The following is a 20,491-nucleotide window of genomic DNA, read 5'->3' on the forward strand; positions in this document are numbered from 1 at the left end:
CACCCTTGCTTCCTCTCCTAGAATAAATTTATTATAGACATTTATATGATCTTTAAATGGGAATACCTCTTGATAGTAGAAATAATTTAAGTTTATTTAGATCAGATGCTTTTAACATGAGGTCTGTAAACTGGTTTTTAATTTTTTTCCTTTTAAAAGAACTTGTTTAGAGATTTTACATATTATTAAATACTAAAATAAATGTTGTTGTCAAGTTTTCCTTGCTAATAGGTTAGAATTCAAACTATATCTCCTTAAGTAAGGCAACAAGTTATACTTCAGGCTATTTATACTTCATTCTCCTCACTCATGTTCATTTTAGCTATTTAAAGTGATGTATGCCCATGATTTTTTTTCTTTTTTGCTTTTTGGAGGGCAACTGGGGTTAAGTAACTTGTCCAAGGTCACACAGCTAGTTTGTGTGCGTGTGGGCTAAGTGTCTGAGGCTGCGTCTGAACTCAGATCCTCCTGACTCTGGGGCCACACTACTCACTGTGCCACCTAGCCGCCCCTATGCCCATGATTCTTGATGTTGATGCCAGTGGTGGTATAATTGGCACTCAGAAGGGGATTGGTTAAGGTAGTGTCAGTTGTTTTGTTGTGGAAAGGTTATTTGGACTTAACTGTTTTACTTTATTTTGTTTTTGCTTGACATTGGGAGCTGCTGGTTCAGGAGTGATCTTTTCCAGAGGCTTAATTAACTTTCTGAAAATTTTGCAATAAGCAAAAAGGGGAGAAGATGGCTTTGAAACTAGCAATTGGGTCTTCTGTTTCTGAGTAGTATAACCAAGTATTTCCTTCCCTTTCTATTTAAAGGTAAGATTAGTTTCTAGATGAAATTATTTTCTGATAACCTCTAGTTCTTAGGGAAAACCACAAGAGACTATAAATTAATAAATACATTAACTAACAGTGTGACCTGAATCTGGTCCATGGAGTAGAATTTCACAACTGCTTATTGATGCCTATTTATTTCTAAGATTACTAATGGAACTCACTAAACTACAAAACTTTCATGGTCTGAAAGCTTGAAACCTCAGTTCAATAAACAATTCAAAAGACATTTATTAAATATCTAGTAATTAGTAAAGCACTCTGTTAGGTGCTGGCAATCTCAGTGATTGAACTGAGTACTAGTTCGTGGTATGCACCCCTTGTGGCCTTGAGGCAGCAGGTTCCACACCTCTAGTATAGACTATTCCCTCTGATTTCTGGAAAGCCTACGCATTCTCAGGGGGTGCATCAATAGGGTAAAAGAGGTCCAAGAAGAAATAGAGGTGAGGTAAATGATTTGTGAAATGATTTGGGCAGAAAGTACTGAGGAGTATTTTTTCTTCTGGGGCTATAAACATTAAAGGTTTATAGCCATTTGTGTAACCAAGGAATGCCTTTTCATTCAAAGCTTATTGGAGGGTGCTGATTTATGTTTTCCCTTTATACACATATAGCTCACTGTCAGAAATGACAGGCATAACAACTTCTTCTCATGTCAGTAAATATTATTCAGTGCCTCCTGTATGTCAGGCACTGTGCTAAGGGTTGGATTTACAAAGAAAGGTAAAAGATAGTTTCTGTTCTCAAGGAAGCTAACTGTGTAATGGGGTAGTCAGCAATCAAATAGCTATGTAAAATCAAGTTGTATTCATGATAACTTTGAAATAGTCAAAAAAAAGGAAGGTGCTAGAATTAAGGGGGATTGGGAAAAGCTTCCTATAGAAGATGAGATTTTACCTGGTACTTGAAGAAAGCCAGGGAAGCTGGGAGGAGATGAGGAGGGGGAGAGCTTTCCAGGCATTGAGGAATAGGTAGCCAGTGAAAATTCCTGGAGTTGGGAGATGAAGTCATTTGTTCAAGAAATAGCAAGGGTGGCCAATATCACTAGATCATAGGTTCCTGGGGGGAGAGAGGGCAACAAAAGGAGACTGGTGGGAGGGAGGGAGGCAGGTTATGAAGGAATTTAAATACCAAACAGACATTTTTATATTTGATCCCAGAGATGATAAGGAACCACTAGAACTAAAGTGTGTGTGTGTGACAGAGACAGAGACATAGTCAGACATGCACTTTTGGAAGATTATTTCGACAGCTGAGTAGAAGATAAACTGGAATGGTGAGATACTGGAGTCAGGGAGACCAACCAGCAGACCATTACAGTAGTCCAGGAATTGATCAGAGTGTACAAGGCCACTGGTACCCACATCAACTTGGTTTAAATAGTTTTTAAGAAAGAAGACTTGAGGTGGCACAGTGAATAGAGCACTGGCTCTGGAGTCAGGAGGTCCTGAGTTCAAATCTGGCCACAGACATTTAAACTTACTAGCTGGGTGACTTTGGGCAAGTCACTTAAACCCCAATTGCCCAACCTTCCCTCCTCTGAAAAAGAAATAAAGAAGACTTGAAATTAAAGACAGGTATTGCAGCCTGACTGATTATAGGGTATGGTTTTTTCCTGGATGGTCTGCACCCTATCTTTTTTTTTTTTTTTAAAGCAATCAGGGTTAAGTAACTTGCTCAAGGTTACACGGCCAGTTATTTTTGTGTGGGTGCTGAGTATCTGAGGCCGGAACCGATCCCAGGTCTCCTGATGCTGCGGCCGGCACTCTTATTCACTGTGCTACCTGGCCACCCTTAAGCAATTGGGATTAACTAACTTGCTCAAAGTTATACGGCCAGTTATTTTGTGTAGGTGTTAAGTATCTGAGCCCAGAACTGATCCCAGGTCTCCCGACTCTGGGGCCAGTGCTTTTACTCACTGTGCCACCTGGCCACCCCTTAGCCTGTTTTTTTAGCAAATTTTTTTTATTATTCAACTCTGCAACTGAAGAACCTTCCAGTATTACCCTGTTTGTCATTAACTTCCTTGTATTTTCAAAATTGGAAACTGTACAGAGTGCTTAGTGTAGGAGTGATGATACCTTAGAAAGCAGTTTTATAGTTTGTTAAAGCAGAACTAATCATAAATTGACTGGACCATTATTTAAAATGTGATGTTTTCTCACATCTTGGCACTCATTTTCCAATTAGTTTGAGTGTCCAGCCTTTGTGTATGTTATTCCTCATGCCTGAAATGTATTTCACAGAATTTGAGAATTGGAAGAGGGATCTCAGCAGCTTCTGGTCCAACCAATACATATACACAAAAAATCTCCACTACAGCCTCCTCAACAAGTGGCCATCCAGCCTCTACTTCCTTACCTCTTAAGAGGGGGAATCACTGTCGTTTCATTCTACTTTTGGACAGCTCTCATTGTTAGGAAGTTTTTCCTGACATCAAGACTAAATTGACATCTTTATAATTTCTGCTCATTACTTCTGGTTCTGCTCTCTGAAACCCAGTAGAACAAGTCTAATAACTCCTTTTCCACATTAGCCCCTTTTAATGCTGGCCAAGTTTTCCCCCCCCTTTGGCTGCCACATCACACTGCTGACTTAAATTGAGCCTCTTCCTCATCTTCATCTTTTCCATAGCTTCAGTCAAGGTTCAGTTTGTATGCTATCTCCTTTGTGATGTCATCTCTTTAGTTGCTAGTGCTTATTCTTTTTTTCAAATGATTAGTTATCTGGCTACATGTTATATCCCTAATCCCCCAGTAAAATGTAATCTATTTTAGGGCAGGACCATTTTTCATTTCATATATATGTATGTGTATGTGTATGTACATATGTGTATATACACAGAAAGAGCACATTTCATACATAAGATATTTCTTAAATATTTTTGGTTTGGATTAATAAGCATTATCCGAGCTTGAGTTTGTCTAGTTTGACTTCCTGTTCTTCTCATACATGTGTACATATATCTAGACCCCCAGCATCTCATATGCAAATGTTGTAATATATATACACACATACATATTCTACTATATCTATATATATATATATACATCTGTATCTATATCTATATTCAGTTGTTGCATGCTTGCATAAGTTCAGTGAAACAGCTGAATGGAGGATTGTATTGTAGCTCTTTAGGAATGAGCAAGGATCATTTTTTAGTCTCTTCCTAGGAATGTCAACTCTGAGCTTGCATTGAAGTCATCATACCAGGTGCTGGCTATGCTGACTTTGGAAATTCCGTGAGGGTAAGAGGATTGGCACATTCCTTTCATTTCTTAGATAGTTCTTTATCATTTGCCTAAATGACAAGACTTTTGTGATGTCTTTCAACTGAAGTGTAACAAACTTGGAATGACATATTTGAGGATTTTGCATTTTAGTGAATGTCTTGGTTTCTAAAAAGAAAGTTTTGTTCATGCTGTGAATGGTGCTTATTATTTATGTTTAAAGTTAATATGGTCATTTCAGATGATGTTTGATATTTAAAGTACCTTATTAAATAATAAAGTACCTTATAATCATGTCTCTTACTGAAATTTGTTAACTCTTCTAAAACTTTGATTAGTTGTACAGAAATTATCTTTGCTATAATGTGATCTATTTATGACACAACAGCCTGTGTGTGTGTGTGTGTGTGTGTGTGTGTCTGATGTAAAACAAAGTAACTTCTCCATCCTTACTTAGGTCTTTATATGTCAGTGGTAGTGTTTCTTCTACACTCTTTCAGTGATCAATCTTTGTCTGCTGGCTTCTTCCCTCCTGCCTATAGATATGCCCATGTCTTCCCCAACCTGAAAAAAAATTCTTCACTTGATCTTTCTGTCCCTGCTAATTATCATCCTACATCTCTTCTGCCCTTTGTGGCCAAGAAGAAGCCACCTAAGTAGGTTGCTCCATTTTATCTCCTCCCACTCTCTTCTCTCAACCCCTTACAGTTTGTCTTCCAACCTTATCATTCTGCTGTTAAAGATCTCTTGGTTGTCAAATCCAGTGGCATTTGCTCAGTCCTCATTTTCCTTGACCTCTCTGCAGCCTTTGACACTGTTGATTATTCTTCTTGATATTCTCTTTACATTTTTGGGGACACCAGTCTCTCTTGGTTCTCCTCCTACCTATCTGATTGTTCCTTCTCTGTCACTGTTGCAGGATCCTCCAATAGAATCATGCCCTCTAACTGTAGGTCTTCCTCAGGGTTTTGTCCTGGGCCCTCTTCTCTTTACACTGCTTCACTTGGTGATCTCATCAGCTCTCATAGGATTAATTGCCATCTCTATGCTGAAGTTTTTGCAGATCTGCCAGTCTTCTTCCAATCTTTCTGCTGACTTCCAATCTCTTATCTCCACTACCTTTTAGACATCTCAAACTGAATATCCAGTAACAGATTTTATGTTTTCCCTTAAACCCGATCTCCATATCCCCACCCTCCACCTTCCTTATTATTGCAGAAGGCAACATCATCCTCCCCATCCCTCCGCATACTACCTAGGTGTCAACCTTGATTCCTCACTTCCCCTCACCCCCACCCCAATCCAATCTGGTGCAAAGGCCTGTTGATTTCACCCTTGCAACATCTTTCAAATAAGCCTCCTTTTCTCCTTTGAGACTGCCACCACTCTAGTGCAGGCCCTTATCACCTCTCCTGATTATTGTAATAGCCTGCTGGTGGGTCTGCCTACATTGTCTCTCCCCACTCCAGCCCATCCTCCACTCAGTCACTAAAGTGATTTTGCTGAAGTGCAGGTCCAAATCATCCCATCCAGCCCTCCCTCCACCCCACTCAGATCCCAATGGCTCAAATGCAAAAATACTCTGCTTGGCATTCAAAACCCTTTTTAAGCTAGGCCCCTCTTACATTTCCTATCTTTTTATACCTTGTTTCCCAACATATACTCTTGGATCAAATGAAAATGGTCTCCTGGCTATTTCATGAATAAGACTCTTCATCTCAGTTTCTGATATTCATTCTGATATTCCAGGCTCTCCTCAGTTCCTGGAATGCTCTCCCTTTTCCACTTGACTACTGATTTCCCTGGCTTCCTTTAAGTCCCAACTAAAATCCTACCTTCTAAAGGAATCCTTCTCTATCCCCTCTTAATTCCAGTGCCTTGTTTCTGTTAATTATTTCCTATTTATCCTGTATATAGCTTGCTTTGTTTTTGTTTACATGGTATTTCTTCCATTAAATTGTAATCTCCTTGAGGATACTGGGACTTGTACCACTTTTTGTATCTCCAGTGTTTAACATGGTACTTGGCATATAGTAGGTGCTTAATAAATGTTGATTGATTTATTCTACCAAGTCAAGTTTGAGTTTTCATCTCCTTTTTAATTCTTTATTGATTAACATGACTTAGTAAGTATAGTATTGTGGACATAATTAAGATTAAGTTTTTAATATTGATAGTCTTGAAGTTTTTCAGCACTATCTTCCAGAAAATGAATTTTTATTATACGGTACCAGAAGCCCTTTTTTTTTTTTTTAAGCTTAAAGTGTTTGGAAATGTGAGCCACTATCCACCTCCCAATAGAAAACTGATTGACTCAGTGCAAATTGAAATATATTTTCCTCTCTTTCTATTTTTGGACATGGCTAATACAGGAATTTCTTTCACATGACTATACATATTTGTAATGGGTTTTGTTTTTCTTGCCTTCTCAGTGGATGGGGGAAAGGGAGAGAGGAAGAGAATTTGGAATTGAAAATAAAATACAATTGAGTTTGGGGGACAATTTCAAAAATTTTTTTAAAAAGTAGTGAACAAAATGTTAATGTAAGTGCAGATTAAACTTAAAAAACAAAACAAAAATAAACTTAAAAAAAGAAATGTGAGCTGCTATCTTAGAAAGTCACTGGTGTAGCAAGTCTGTCTAACTTTCAGAGTTCAGAAATGCTGTGGAAAAGAGGAGGATTTGGAGTGTGATCTTAGCTCTTGACAGTTTATAACTTGGGTCACTTATTGTTTTGGACCTCGTCCCCTCAGCTCTAAAATAGGGGGTTTTGACCAAATGAGGTCTGAAGACGCTTTCAGCTTTAAAACCTCTGCTCCTGTGTGCCTACTTTGTCCACTGGTAAATAGACAGCTAAGGCAAACAAAGAGTTTCATTTGTGCCCTTCTTCCCAGTTATTATCTGCTTAGAAGTAATATTTTATGCCATCCTTGCTGCTCTTTATGGAATCTGGTTTAGCAGCTGTATCTGAACACTTTTCTTCATCTCCTTTGAATTTGGTAACAGCTAAGCAATTACACTCTTCCCATTCTCCTAAACTGCACTCTGTGCTGACCAAGAGTCCTTCATTACTGTATCTTACACCATAATCCAGGAGCTAAAATCATGTTCTCCAACGATGACTTCTTAGCTTCTTGGGTGGGGATTTAAAAAAAAAATTGTATTTAGCAGAGTGCCTGTCATCCAGCAACTACTTAATGAATGCTCATTCATTCTTACATCTAATCTAAAGTTCTCTTCCTTTGAAGTAGCCTTCTAATTGGCCTCTTTGCTTCTAGTCTTACCTCACTCCACACTTACCTCCCTCCAGCTGCCAGTCATATGCATAGAGCACAGTTCTGGTCATCTTCCATCCTCGGGAATCTCCAGTGGTTCCTGTTTGTTTCTAGGATTAAGTACAAATTTGCCTGACATTTAAAGCTTTTCAAAGTCTGGTTCCAACCTCCTTCTCCAAAATGAATCCATATTGTTCACCATTGTGTACTCTCTATTCTAGTTAAACTGGTCTGCTTGCTATTCCTCATATATCACATTCTGTTCCTTCTATTCCTCTCTCTTCCAATACTTCTCCACCTTTGCAAATGCTGTTTTCCATGCCTGAAAAACAACCTCTCCCTCCTCAACTCTGCTTTATGGAATCCCTGACTCTTTCAAGGCTCACCTCCCACAAACACACCTTTCTTAATGACCTCAGATACTAGTACTCCTCACCAAAATCACTTTGTATTTACTTTCCTTTTTTTTTTAGGGCATTTGGGGTTAAGTGACTTGCCCAAGGTCACATGGCTAGTTTTTTGTGGTAAGTGTCTGAGGCCAGATGTGAATTCAGATCCTCTTGACTCCAGGGCCGGGGCTCTATTCACTGCACCACCTAGCTGCCCCTCGTATTTACTTTCAATATGTTTTATTTTTATGGGCTAGGCATGATGGCACACCACACCTAAGTCCTTGCTACTGGGGAGACTGAAACTGGTGGATGATTTGAACTCAATACTGAGCTGCAGCAGGGCTAAAACTAATAGAGAGGTTGTCTACACTATCTAGCACCAATATGATACCAGCACTGAGATGAGGAGCTCCAGGATGTACAAACCACCAGGCTGCTGAGGAAGATTAGAAATGGAGCAAGTTGTAGCTTCTGGGTTGATTAGCAGTGGAATTACGCCGTTATTGTTCCATCTGGGGCAAAACAGGGAGAATTAGTCTCAATAAATAAAAGTGTGTGTATCTCACTTATTCGTCTGTTGTATAGGTTGTTTCCCCTCCAGTAGAATGCACTCTGTGAAACCAGTAAACATCCCAATTCCTCTTTCCCTGCTTTTTCATCAGCCACTTAATTCTGGGGTCAGTAATGGATGTTTTAACTCTTGCTTCTCCTTCTGTAGAACACAAGAAGTTGCTTCCTTCTTAGAAGGGCCCATTCCATCTACTTGGGAGAGCTTCATATCTTTACATAGCTTCATCTACTCCTTTCACCCTTTCTCCTCTGTCACATTCTTGCACCCGTTAGACTCCTGATTAACCTGTCCCTTGTTTGGGTTTCCTGAACACTCTTCAGTTTTCCTCATATTTTAGCATCCATCATGGAGGGCTAGGACAAGAAAAATTTCTTTCTGCCTGATAAGCTGTAGGGACCTTGTAATTTTTCCTCTACTTAGAAATTTTATTATTACATAAATTCTTATTAACTGTAGCACAAGATTGGCATGATCTTGGCATTTTTCCTTTTCCTTCTGCTGGCTTATTAAGAGTCTCCATTAATTTGGGCCCCTAGCTATTCTTGCTGCCAACTACCTGCAAACATCTGGTTTGCTATGCTGTAGGAGGCTCTGGAGATCCACTTTACATCCCTCCCTTTAAATAGTTATTTTTGTACAGCCTTTCCAAGTCTTTCCAGTGTGAACAGTCAGTGATGAGCATAATTGTCCCAGTAGATAAGAGAGCATGAATCCATAGGTATTTCTCAGAAAGCCTTTCATTTCTTTTCTTACCTCTTCTGGTTGGTGTTTCCTTCGTTTATTAAGTGCCTATGCTTGTTTGTTTTGCCTCCATCACACCCGGAAGGATTTTAAAAATTCTATAAAACTGTTACCTGTCCAAGGGAGGCAGTGACATGGAAAGTATTGTTGACAGAGCTTGTTGCTACTACTATTTATCTCTCCAAAGATCCTCTTGTTGCTGTGTGTGATTTTTCTCAAATTAAAAATCAAGCCAGTGGTTCAGTGGATTTTGTGTGTGTTTTTCATTTTACTGTTAGTAATATTAGAAAATTATTTTGTACACAGACAATTTAAATGTACTAGCTGATAATCCTTTTTTGTTGATATACCCTATGTAGCTTCTGGTCATCTTATTTTTATGCTCAATTTGGAATAATATGTCATCACTAGATTGAATTAATCTTTTTTCCTCATCGATAAAATGAAGTTAGTTGGATTAGAAGGCTCTAAGGTCCCTTTAGCTAGGTGTCACCATTGTGCAAAGAGTGCCAGGAAAACTTATCTTCCTGAGTTCACATTTGGCCTCAGACACTAACTGTGTGACCCTGGGCAAGTCACTTAACTTTCCCTCAGTTTCCTCATCTGTAAGATGAAATAAAAAAGGAAATGGCAAACCACACCATTATGTTGGCCGAGAAAATCCCAGTCGGGGCCATGAGGAGTTGGACATGACTGAAAATGACTGAATAGAAAGGTCTCTTCAAGCTCTCTAAAACTTTGATTTTCTGGTTTTAAGTATTGAAAATTAACAGATTTTCTAGTGAAACTCTAATACAGAAATACCATGAATAAATCAATAGAGAGATTTTTCAGTGCCCATTTGATTTCCAATGGATACCTTAGAGAATCGTGCAATTAAGCACTGATAGAGAACTGAGTATGCTGTAATCACTCAGCCAGGACATAAAATAAAAGACTTTCCAAGTCTGACTGTACAGTTTAATCCCACCTTCTGTCCACTCATGCTGTGGGGGATTCTATTACTTTGAGAAGTCAGCAGCTGCTGAAATCTGGCTAGTGAATGGAGCTCCTTGTCTCTCTTAGCTAAGCCAATTAGAAATGTCTTGGTTCAGCCAACAGGAAATAGCACTGCAGCCAGAAGCTAAGTATAGGGAGGGTATATGCACATACATACACCCACTCATAGAGCTTTCTTAGAAACTAGTGGACTAGCCTACAGGAATAAAACAAAATTAGCCAGTTTTGAGGGCTTGACCACTACAGGAAAGGACTGTTGTCTCTGAATCAGCTTTAGTAGAGGATAAACAGGTAAATGAACAGGATTACAAAGAACTTCAGAATCAGAAGAAACTCTTCCCTCGCTGTCACTCCTATATAAATGTCATCTTGCAGGCATACCCTTGGAGAAAGGGAGGATTTATTTTACCTTCTCAGTTCTTTGAGGACAAATAAGTCAAAGAGAAACCCACAGCTCATTCATTTTTGTGTGAATAGAGTTGACCAGGGAAGACATGAAAGTTTAGTCAAATAAGAAAAATGGCATTAATTTTGAACAGGATTTGATTGCTGGCATTAATTGTGTGGAGTTTTGGAAAATCTTTCATTGTGTGAAATCTTTCAGTATTTATAATTACTCTTTGGAGAACTAATGATAGAAATATCCTGTTTTCTTTGATGGAACTGAATGGTGAGTAAAAACCCATCTATCACTCACTGAGTTTCTGGATTGCACTTAAAGTCAGACTGATGTATTGGCAGCTGAGACTAGATCAATTCAATTGGGGATCCTGGCTGTCTTCAGATTGTCCTCAGAAAGGTAAGAGGAGGGAGGACTTCTCCCACTTCTTTGGTAATGATTTAGGATTGGGTATTAATTGTAAGATGTTTTAATAGTTCTTTTCCTTTGGGCCTTTGATTTCTTTTAGGCCTTTATTTTGTTAGGAAGTCATATGCTAGAAAAGACTTGTTTTTATAAGACTTTTTTGTTGTTACATCATATTTAGTTCCCTATACTGACTTTTATACCCAGCAAGCTCTACCTTGCAACAGAATTTATAATATAGTCTAGTTAGCAGTGTTTTTGAAGGGTTAGTCTTATTTCTACAATCTCTACCTTTGTGTTGTACTTAGCTATATGTACACTCACTTCTCCTCTGCTTGCCTAGTAAAATGGGAGTTAGGAGGATTTGTTAATTTTTGTCTTTTTATCACCAGTACCCAGCACAGTACTTTGCACATTGCTGTTGTTGCAGTTGTTTTCATTTCTCTTCCCAACTTTTCCTCCACTTCTCTTACTTGATTTTCAAAAAACCTTCTTGAGCTTCTCCGTGGCCTGTAAGCAATTCATATTTTTCTTGGAACCTTTTGATGCTGAAGTTTTGACTTCATTGTCTTCTTCTGGTTCCATTTGTCGATCCTTTTTGTCCCCAAAAAAGGATTCTATGGTCTTATTGCACTTCCTCTGCTTGCTCATCTTGCCAGACAATTACTTAACTTTGGAGCTCTTTGCCACAATAGAACTCTGCTTCTAAAGTGGAGAGAGCTGTGTCCCAAATCTCTGGGGTTTTCGCACATGTTGTTAGAGCTATGAGGAGGGCACCCTCTCTACAGCCACCACAAGCTCTGGGCCACACACCCCAAGACCACCACCCAAGATTGTGACCCAGATCCAAGCAGGTCAAAGCAATAGCGATTACCCTCCGAATGGTTGCTTGGTCCCCCTATGATCTGCAGGCCAGGAGCTCCAGAGGCAGCCACGCGGCAGCAGCTGCAGGGGCTGGACTGCACTCTCTTTAGTTTAACAGAGTTCCCCAGTGACCTTTTACTTTCTCTTTGGCATTTATGGGTTGAGAAGTCTGGAAACCACCACAGCTGCTGGTGATTCACTCTCCTGAAGTCTTCTCTGGCCTTCTGTGCTTCTGGTCAGGGCTGCCAGGGGCTGGGCCCCCATGGTTCATGGGGGTCTGTGCTTGGTTCCCAGCCTAGTGCAATAGACCCTTCCTGCTGGCCTGCCAGGCTGCCTTCAGCGGGAGATTTGTTTTTCTCTGTCACTTTGTGGGTTCTGTAGCTCTAAAATTTGTTTAGAGTCATATTTTACAGGTATTGGAGGTGGTTGAAGCAGGAACTCAGCAAGATGCTGCTTTTACTTTGCCATCTTGGCTCTGCCTCCTGTTGCAGGCATTTTCAGTCATGCCCAATTCTTTGTGACCCCATTTGTGGTTTTCTTGGCAAAGAAACTGGGGTGATTTTTCATTTTCCAGCTCATTTTACAGATGAAAAAACAGCAGCAAACTGGGTTAAGTGATTTGCGATTTGCTCAGGGTCACATTAGTGTCTGAAGCCATATTTGAACTTGGGAATATGAGCCTTCCTGACTCTAAGCCAAGCACTCCACCATCCACTGAACTACCTAGCTGCACATAGTAGGTAGTTAATAAGAATGTTTTGAAGTCTCTTGTGTAATCTTGGGTAAATAATTTCAAATCTCTGGGCCTGGGTTTACCCATTTATACAGTGAGGCATTGAAAATAAATGATATATAAAGGGCCTTCCCAGCCCTAAGATTCTATTTTTGCTTTTATTTAACACAAAAAGAAAGCTGAGGAGTGATGGGAAAGAGAATATAACTGCTCTATTTCCATTGAATCGTTTGTTCAAGAAGAAATAGGATTATTCTTTTTTAAGCTATCTCCTGATTTATTTATTTTTTAATATTTTTATTTGAAGTTTTGAGTTGCAAATTCTGTCCCTCTTTAGCTTCCTTCCCTCCCTTCCTCCCTGAGAGAGTAAGTAATCAGAAATAGGTTGTACACATGCAATTATGTAAAACATTTTCATATTCACCATTTTGTGCAAGATTATTCAAATAAAAGAAAAAATGAAAGAAAGTGAGAAATAGCATGCTTCAGCCTGTATTCATTCAATATCAGTTCTTTCCCTGGAAGCAGAGAGTATGCTTCATCATTAGTCCTTTGGGATTGGCTTGGATTATTGTATTGCTGAGAATAGCTAAACCATTCACAGTTCTTCATCAAACTGTGTTCGATGTTACAGTTATTAATTGTTCTCCTGGTTCTGTTCACTTTATTATGCATCAGTTCATGTAAGTATTTCCATGTTTTTCTGAAATCAACCTGCTTTTTTCTTACAGCGTAATAATAGTCCATTAAAATCATATACCACAGCTGGTTTAGCCATTCCTCATTTGGGAATAGGATTATTCTTATTTTAAATTGTTAAGATTATTAATCTTCTTATTAATATTTTTAAATGCTGGAATCCAAAATGATTGGATGGAATTTAGATTCAGCTCAGATACTCCCGGTTAAAGCTCTCTTCTCCTCACCTTTAGCCACAGTTTTCTTTGGTATTAACATATTATATTCTCCCAATAGAATGGCTAGAATGGTGGAAGCTTCTCAAGGATATCTCTATTTTGTTTTTATTCCCCAGCATAGTAAGTACCTTGCACATGAGCAAAAGTGTAATAAATGTTTATTGAAGTAGATTAGATCCCCTAAATTATAGTCTTGATACATTCCTTAATGAAAGCAGTTCAGAATGATGCCTAAGATTTTACTCTATATAAAGGCATGAATAAACTCCCATCTAAGGGTGAACACATGGACTGGGAAAGAAACAGCTGATCAGTCCTCTCTGTTAGACTTGCTTTTAGGCAGATGGTCAAATCTGATCTATAACTTCCACAAGGAATCAATATAGATGTTCTGAAACAGCAGTCAGACCCCCTACTAAACAACCACACTATAAAAAAATAAACTGAAGATAGCAAGACATGGACAATTACCTTTCTGTTTATAAATAAGGTGGAATAAGGGATGGTTATGATAATGACAGGATATTAGGCCACCTTACCTAAACTAAAAACACTGTATGACTTTTAGTCACAGCTAAAAAAAAAAATCAAAAGCAGAAAGAAACTCCCACAGCAGAAATTAGACAAGGTTCACTAAAGGGTAAAAGCTATAATTAGAGTCATTTGGAACAGGTTTGGGGTGGGGGTAAGGAGGGATTTATAAGTACAGTTTTGTTAGCAATGGAGAAAACTAAGGCAAGATGTGAAAGATGTATGGTATAAATGGAAAGGAATGGTATTCCCTTTAATAACATTATTTAGTGTTTTATAACTACTAAATATTTGCTAAAGATGAAGACAGTGAAGAATGATATAGGAAAAGTAATACAATTCAACTATCCACATTTATTTGATGCTTACTCTGTCAGAGAAACAAGATAGCATCTAGTCAAGGTGACCTGGGTTCAAGCCCAGACTCCAAGAGACTGGTTATGTGACCCTAGGCAAGTCACTTAACCCCTCAGTGTCCCCAAACAACTCCACACTATTAGTTTCAGATCTGCATTGGAAGGAGTTTCCTCATGAAAAGTTTCCACTACCAGTGAAATCAATGTATTGAGACCTAATGATCCCAGAAAGGTATAAATGAAACTATAAAGAAGAGAAAGGAACTAGAATTATGATTTCATTAGAAGAGGGAACATTCTCCCATTTAGGAAAATTCCTTCTATAAGTGCAGGTTGCCCAAGGTCACAATGCTGGTTTTAATCAGAGGCTTGCTCTTTATCCATTATTCCATGTTGCCTCTCATTGAATAAATTAAGTCTCAATATTAACAACAATAGAACTGATTAAAAGGGAATATTATATCATACACTATTTTATTAGATGCAGCTCTACCAATGGGGAGGAGTAAGAAAAGAGCATTCAGAGTAATGGCCAGTTAATATTTTGCTTCATGCAGAAAGCTAGCTGGAGCAATGGATAAAGCTCTGGGCATGAAGTTAAGAAGCCTTGAGTACAAATCCTACTCAGATATTTAACTAGTTGTGTCACCGTGGCCTTATTCTCTTCCCTTCCCTTCAGCAGTAGTTGAATGAACAATAGTCATTTAACTTGCAGCACATCCTTGGAGAATCATTTTTCTAAAACCATTCAATCTCTCTTTGACTGTTTTTTTATTTTTAGTTAGGCAATTGAGGTTAAGTGACTTGCACAGGGTCATACAGCTAGTAAGTGTCAAGTGTTTGAGATCAAATTTGAACTCAGGTCTTCTTTGCTTCAGGACTATTGTTCTATCTACTGTACCACCTAGCTGTCTGACCATTCCTTTTAAGAGTTCTCCTTTCTAGCTGCACTGTAGTTGCAAGCATTTATATGCTAATGACTACACTGTCAGAACTGAAATGAAAATTTTGTAGAAAAATCTTTAAGGAATGGCAAGTCTTTTTCGTCCCAAATGAAGACTTAGTTCTAGGTAATTGAGATCATTCCCAGAAGATAGAATTTTTCTTTCCACTTATATATTCATAAGTTCTGTTCACTACATGACTAATCAGAATTTCCATAAAGAATTATTGTAGGTATTTTAGCAGTAATTTTCAAACCTCAAAACTTAGGCTAACAGTTGGAGCTAAGGTTGGATTTTAAGAGACCAAGGTAATACATAGGACATGAAATTAATTTAAGGGAAGAACTAGGGAGGGGAACAAGAACAGATGTAGGAAGCAGATTCAAAATGTGAAGGTACAGCTTTTGCTATTTATAGACAATATGATGATTTACTCAAAGAATGCTGGAGATTCAGTGAAAAAATTCATTAAAATAATAATTAGGTTTCAAAATAAAACTGTAAAATCATCAGCCTTTTTTTGTGTGTATTACTAGCAGAATTGAGCAGGGGAGATAAAAAAATAAATTCTTGCATTGACCTGGGTGGGTGGGTGTGTGTGTCCTTCAGTATACTCTGACTATATCACCTCTCTGTATGGAAGTAGAAAGCGTGTTTCATCAAGAGTTCTTTGGAATCATAATAGTCACTGTGTTGATAAGAGTTCCCAAGTCTTTCAATGTTGATTATCTTTACATTATTATTGTTACTATAGAAATTGTCTTTTTGGTTCCTCTTACTTTACTTTTTAGCATTTCATATGCGTCTTCTCAAATTTTTCTGAAACCATCCACTTCGTCATTTCTTACAGTATTGTAGTATCCATAGAATTCATATACCACAACTTGTTCGGACATTGCCTAACTGATGGGCATCCCCTCAGTTTCTAATTCTTTGCCACCACAAAAGTGCTGTTATAAATGTTTTTGTATGTACAGGCCTTTAAAAAATGTCTTTGATCTCTTTGGGTATAAGCTTACTAGCAGTATTGCTGGGTCAAGAGATAAGGTATAGTTTAATAACTTTTGGGGCATAGTTCCAAATTGCTTTCCAGAATAATTGGGCTAGTTCATAGTTTCAGCAACAGTGCTATAAAGCTCCTCTTTTCTTATAGCCCCTCTAGCATTTATCATTTTTCTTTGTTGACAATTTAGCCAGTCTAATGAGTATGAAATGGTACCTTAGAGTTATTGTACTTGCTTTTCTCTATTAATGATTTAAAGCATTTTTTTAATGTAGCTACTGATAACTTTGGTTTTTTTTCCTCTGAAAAGTGATTATTCATATTCCTTGACCATTTATTAATTAGGGAATGGCTCTTATCTTATAAATTTGACTCAGTTCCCTACATATTATAGAAACAAGACCTTTATCAAAGTAACTTGCTGCAAAGATATCTCTCCTCACTACCCTTCCCCCAGTCTCCTGCTTTTCTTCTAATTTTGGCTGCATTGGTTTTGTACATGTAAAAACTTTTTCAATTAAATGTTATGTGATGAAAATTGACCATTTTATTTCCTGTAAATCTCTCTATCTCTTGTTTGCTCATGAATAGTTCCCCTATCCATAGATCTGACAAGTAATTTCTTCCATGTTCCTGTAATTTGCTAATGATGTCATTTTAAATAATGTACTCATTTGGATCATATTTTCATATGGTGTGACATGTTGGTCTATACCTACTTTCTTGCCAGACTGTTTTCCCAACATTTTTGTCAAATTGTGAGTTCTTACCTTAATAGCTGGAATCTTTGAGTTCCTCCAGATGAATTTTGATTTTTTTCCTAGCTCTGTAAAGTAACCCTTTTGTACTTGGATTGGCATGGCTTTGAACACATAGTAGTTTTGTCATTTTTATTTTATTGGCTTGGCCTACCCATGAGCAATTAATTTTTCTACAATTATTTCATTTTGTAATTGTTTTTATATACTTCCCATATGTATCTTGGCAGGTAGAAAAGTAACTGTTTGACCTGACAGTATCACCACTAGGCACATACCCAGATGAGATGGAAGGAAATGTTCCAGACACAGCTGACGAGGTGGCGCGGTGGAGGTGGATCGAGTACTGGACTTGGAGTTAGGAAGACCTGAGTTCGAATCCTCCTTCATATGCTTAGCTGTATGAATCTCTGAGCAAGTCACTTAACCTGTCTCAACCTCAGTTTCCTCATCTATAAAAAAGGGATAATAATGGCATCTACCTTCCAGGGTGGTTGTGAGAAGCAAATGAGATAACATGTGTAAAGCTTTTCACAAATCTTAAAATGCTATGTAAATGTTAGCTGTTATTGTTTATAGCAGTACCTTCTGTGGCAACAAAGAACTAGAAACAGTGAAACTCTGTTGTTAGGAAATGATTGAACAAATTGTAAGATACAGGTACACTGCAGTATCATTGTGCCTTAAGAAAAGATGGTTATGAAGAAATTCAGGGAAATTTGAGAAGACTTGTAGGAACTGATTCAGATCAAAGCAGGTAGAACAGGTGACCCAATAACAACAGTAATGAAAAGGAAACAATACTGAAAGAAAGATTTCATCCTGTCGTTGCCCCCTTCCCCTTGAATCTTCAGCCTCTCCCTATCAACTGATACTTTTCCTTTTGCCTTCAAACATGCCCAGGTCTCCTTGTCCTTAAAAAATCCTTCACTAAATGCTGCAATGCCTTCAAGCCTATCATTCCATATCTCTTCCTTTTCTCAGCCATACTCCTTAAAAGATTTTCTACACTTGTTGCATCTACTGTCTTTCCTCTTCCTCATCTCTTTGCAATCTGTCTTCCAGCCTCATCATTCAACTGAAATTGCTATTTTCAAAGTTACTAATGATTAAGATATTATCAGATCTGATTCCTTTTCTCAATTCTAGTCTTTTTCAACCTATTTGCAGCTTTTGACACTGTTGTCCACCTTCTCATTCTGTACGTTCTCCCTCTCAGGTTTTAGTGACTGTTCTTTCCAATTTCTACTCCTGTCTATCTAACTCCTCTTCAGGATCTTTTATCTCATTATTTACATCATACCCTTAACTGTGTGTGTTCCTCAAGGTTTTGTCCTGTACCCTCTTCATCAGGTGTTCAAATACCAGGAGTTTGTGGATATTTCAAGGGGCCCATGAATTTGGGCAAAAAATTGCATCATCATTTTCACTAACTTTTTGTTTTCTTTGTAAACCAGTGTACAGTATTATTGCATTTAAAAACATTATTCTGAGGAGTCCATAGGTTTCACCAGACTGCCCAAGGGGTCCATGACACACAAACACACAAAGGTTAAGAACTTCTTATACATACTCTATTTTGGTAAGCTCATTAGTTCCAGTGAATTGTTAACAGTCACCTCTTATGGAGGCAACTCCCAGATCTGTATATTCAGCCTCATTTTCTCCCTGAGCTTCAAGCCCACATCACCAATTATCCTCTGAACATTTCAAGCTGAATGTCTCAGCATATTTAAAATACTCATCTTTCCCCTTGACTGTCCTTTCAGACTTACTTATTTCTGTCAGACACACCACAATCCTTCCAGGGTCTCAAATTCAGCATTATCCTTGACTGTACCCTTCACCTCACATAGCTAGTCAGTTGCTAAATCTTAGATTATTTCTACTTTGACAGTAGTTCTCATCATGCCTCTTCCTTCCAGTCACATGGTTAATACCTTAGTTCAGGTCTTCATCACCTCTCCCCTAGATTATTGCAAAAGCCTGATTGATTTTCCTGACTGCCTCATGTCTTTCCCCACTTCAGCCTGTTTTATACACTGCTCCTAAAGTAAGCAGTAATAAGTATCTGTTGAGTGATTAATTGAATTCATTGACCACTATTAACTTCAGAGAACTAACGTGAAGTATGCCTCCCTTCTCTTGATAGGGATGTAGTTGTGTTTTTGGATGTGGAAAGAGGCCTACATTGGTTGATTTGTTTCTTTTAACTACTGTTTAAAAAAGGGGGGGGGGGGTTCTGTTGGGTGAGGAGACAATGTTATTAGGAAGTGACAGTGACTTTTTTTAATGTAAAGAGAGCACATCTAAGGTTAGAGAACTTAGACTTTCCTATTAATATAAATTGTTCCCCAGGAACATTCTTTAACCCGATCTAGTTTCTCTGCCATCTCTCTGTTCTCCCATCAATAAGTAGCCTTCTACTTGCTTCTTTTTTAAAATTTTAAGACCCGAACTATCTTCCCTTCCTCCCCAGTCCCACTCCTCACTAGAGAAAGTCATTTGACATACACACACACACACACACACACACACAAAACACACGTGTGTGTATATATATGTATAATTGTTATATATATAATACTCAGAATAGCTTATTTCAGTTATTCTTCAAACAATATTGCTGTTACTATATACAACGTTCTCTAGGTTCTGTTCATTTTGCTCTTCGTTTATTTCATGCAGATCTTTCCATGTTTTTCTAATATCAACCTGCTTAATCATTTCTTACTGCACAGTAGTATTTCATCACAATCATATACCACAAATTGTAGAGCCATTTCCCAGTTGATGGGTATTCCTTCAATTTCCTGTTCTTTGCTATCACAAAGAGCTGCTATAAATATTTCAGAACATAGAGGTTTCTTCCCTTTTTTCCATGATTACCTTGGGAAACAGACCTAACAGCAGGATTGTTGGGTCAGAGGTTGTATGCAGTTCTATAACTCTGAGCATATTTCCAAATTGCTCTCCAAAATGGTTGAATCAGTTCACAGTTCCACTAGTAGTGCATTAGTATCCCAGTTTTACCACATCCCTTCCACAATTTGTCATTTTCCCCATATCTTTCATTTTAGCCAATCTGATAGGTGTGAGATGAGATCTTAAAGTTGTTTTGATTTCCGTTTCTCTAATCAGTGATAATGTAGAGTATTTTTTCATATGATTATTTATAGCTTTGATTTCTTTATCCAGAAACTGCCTGTTTATGTCCATTGACCATTTATCAATTGAGGAATCACTCATAGTCTTATAAATTTGACAAAGTTCTCTATATATTTGAGTTATGAGACCTTTTATCCAAGTAACTGTCTATAAAATTCTTTTTCCATTTATTTGTTTTCCTTCTAATCTTTGCTGTACTGGTTTTATTTGTACAAAACCTTTTTAATTTAATGTAACAAAAATTATCCATCTTAGATCTCACAATGCTGTCTATCTCTTGTTCATAAATTTTTCTCCTATCCGTAAGTCTGATAGGTAATATGTTCCATTTTCTTCTAATTTACTTATATTTTCCTTTATTTCTATGTC

At 37.9% G+C, this 20,491-nt stretch overlaps 1 protein-coding gene across 3 annotated transcripts in view; it reads left to right on the forward strand.

The window, feature by feature from the left end:
- ABL2 (ABL proto-oncogene 2, non-receptor tyrosine kinase) overlaps positions 1–20,491 on the forward strand; it is a 104,667-nt gene that overhangs the window by 39,237 nt on the left and 44,939 nt on the right. The window contains exon 1 of one of the 3 annotated variants that reach the window (XM_069065468.1): positions 10,041–10,842. The exons of the other annotated variants lie outside the window; for them this stretch is intronic. Coding sequence (XP_068921569.1) covers positions 10,773–10,842 — 70 coding nt within the window. The 5' untranslated portion in view covers positions 10,041–10,772. Of the gene's footprint in view, positions 1–10,040; positions 10,843–20,491 lie in introns of those variants that run through there. 3 annotated transcript variants of the gene reach the window in all.

Source organism: Petaurus breviceps, unplaced genomic scaffold (genome assembly GCF_028583685.1).
Source record: "Petaurus breviceps papuanus isolate PSGF00001 unplaced genomic scaffold, PetGlider_PUasm1.0 90692, whole genome shotgun sequence".
Taxonomy (NCBI): Eukaryota; Metazoa; Chordata; class Mammalia; order Diprotodontia; family Petauridae; genus Petaurus; species Petaurus breviceps.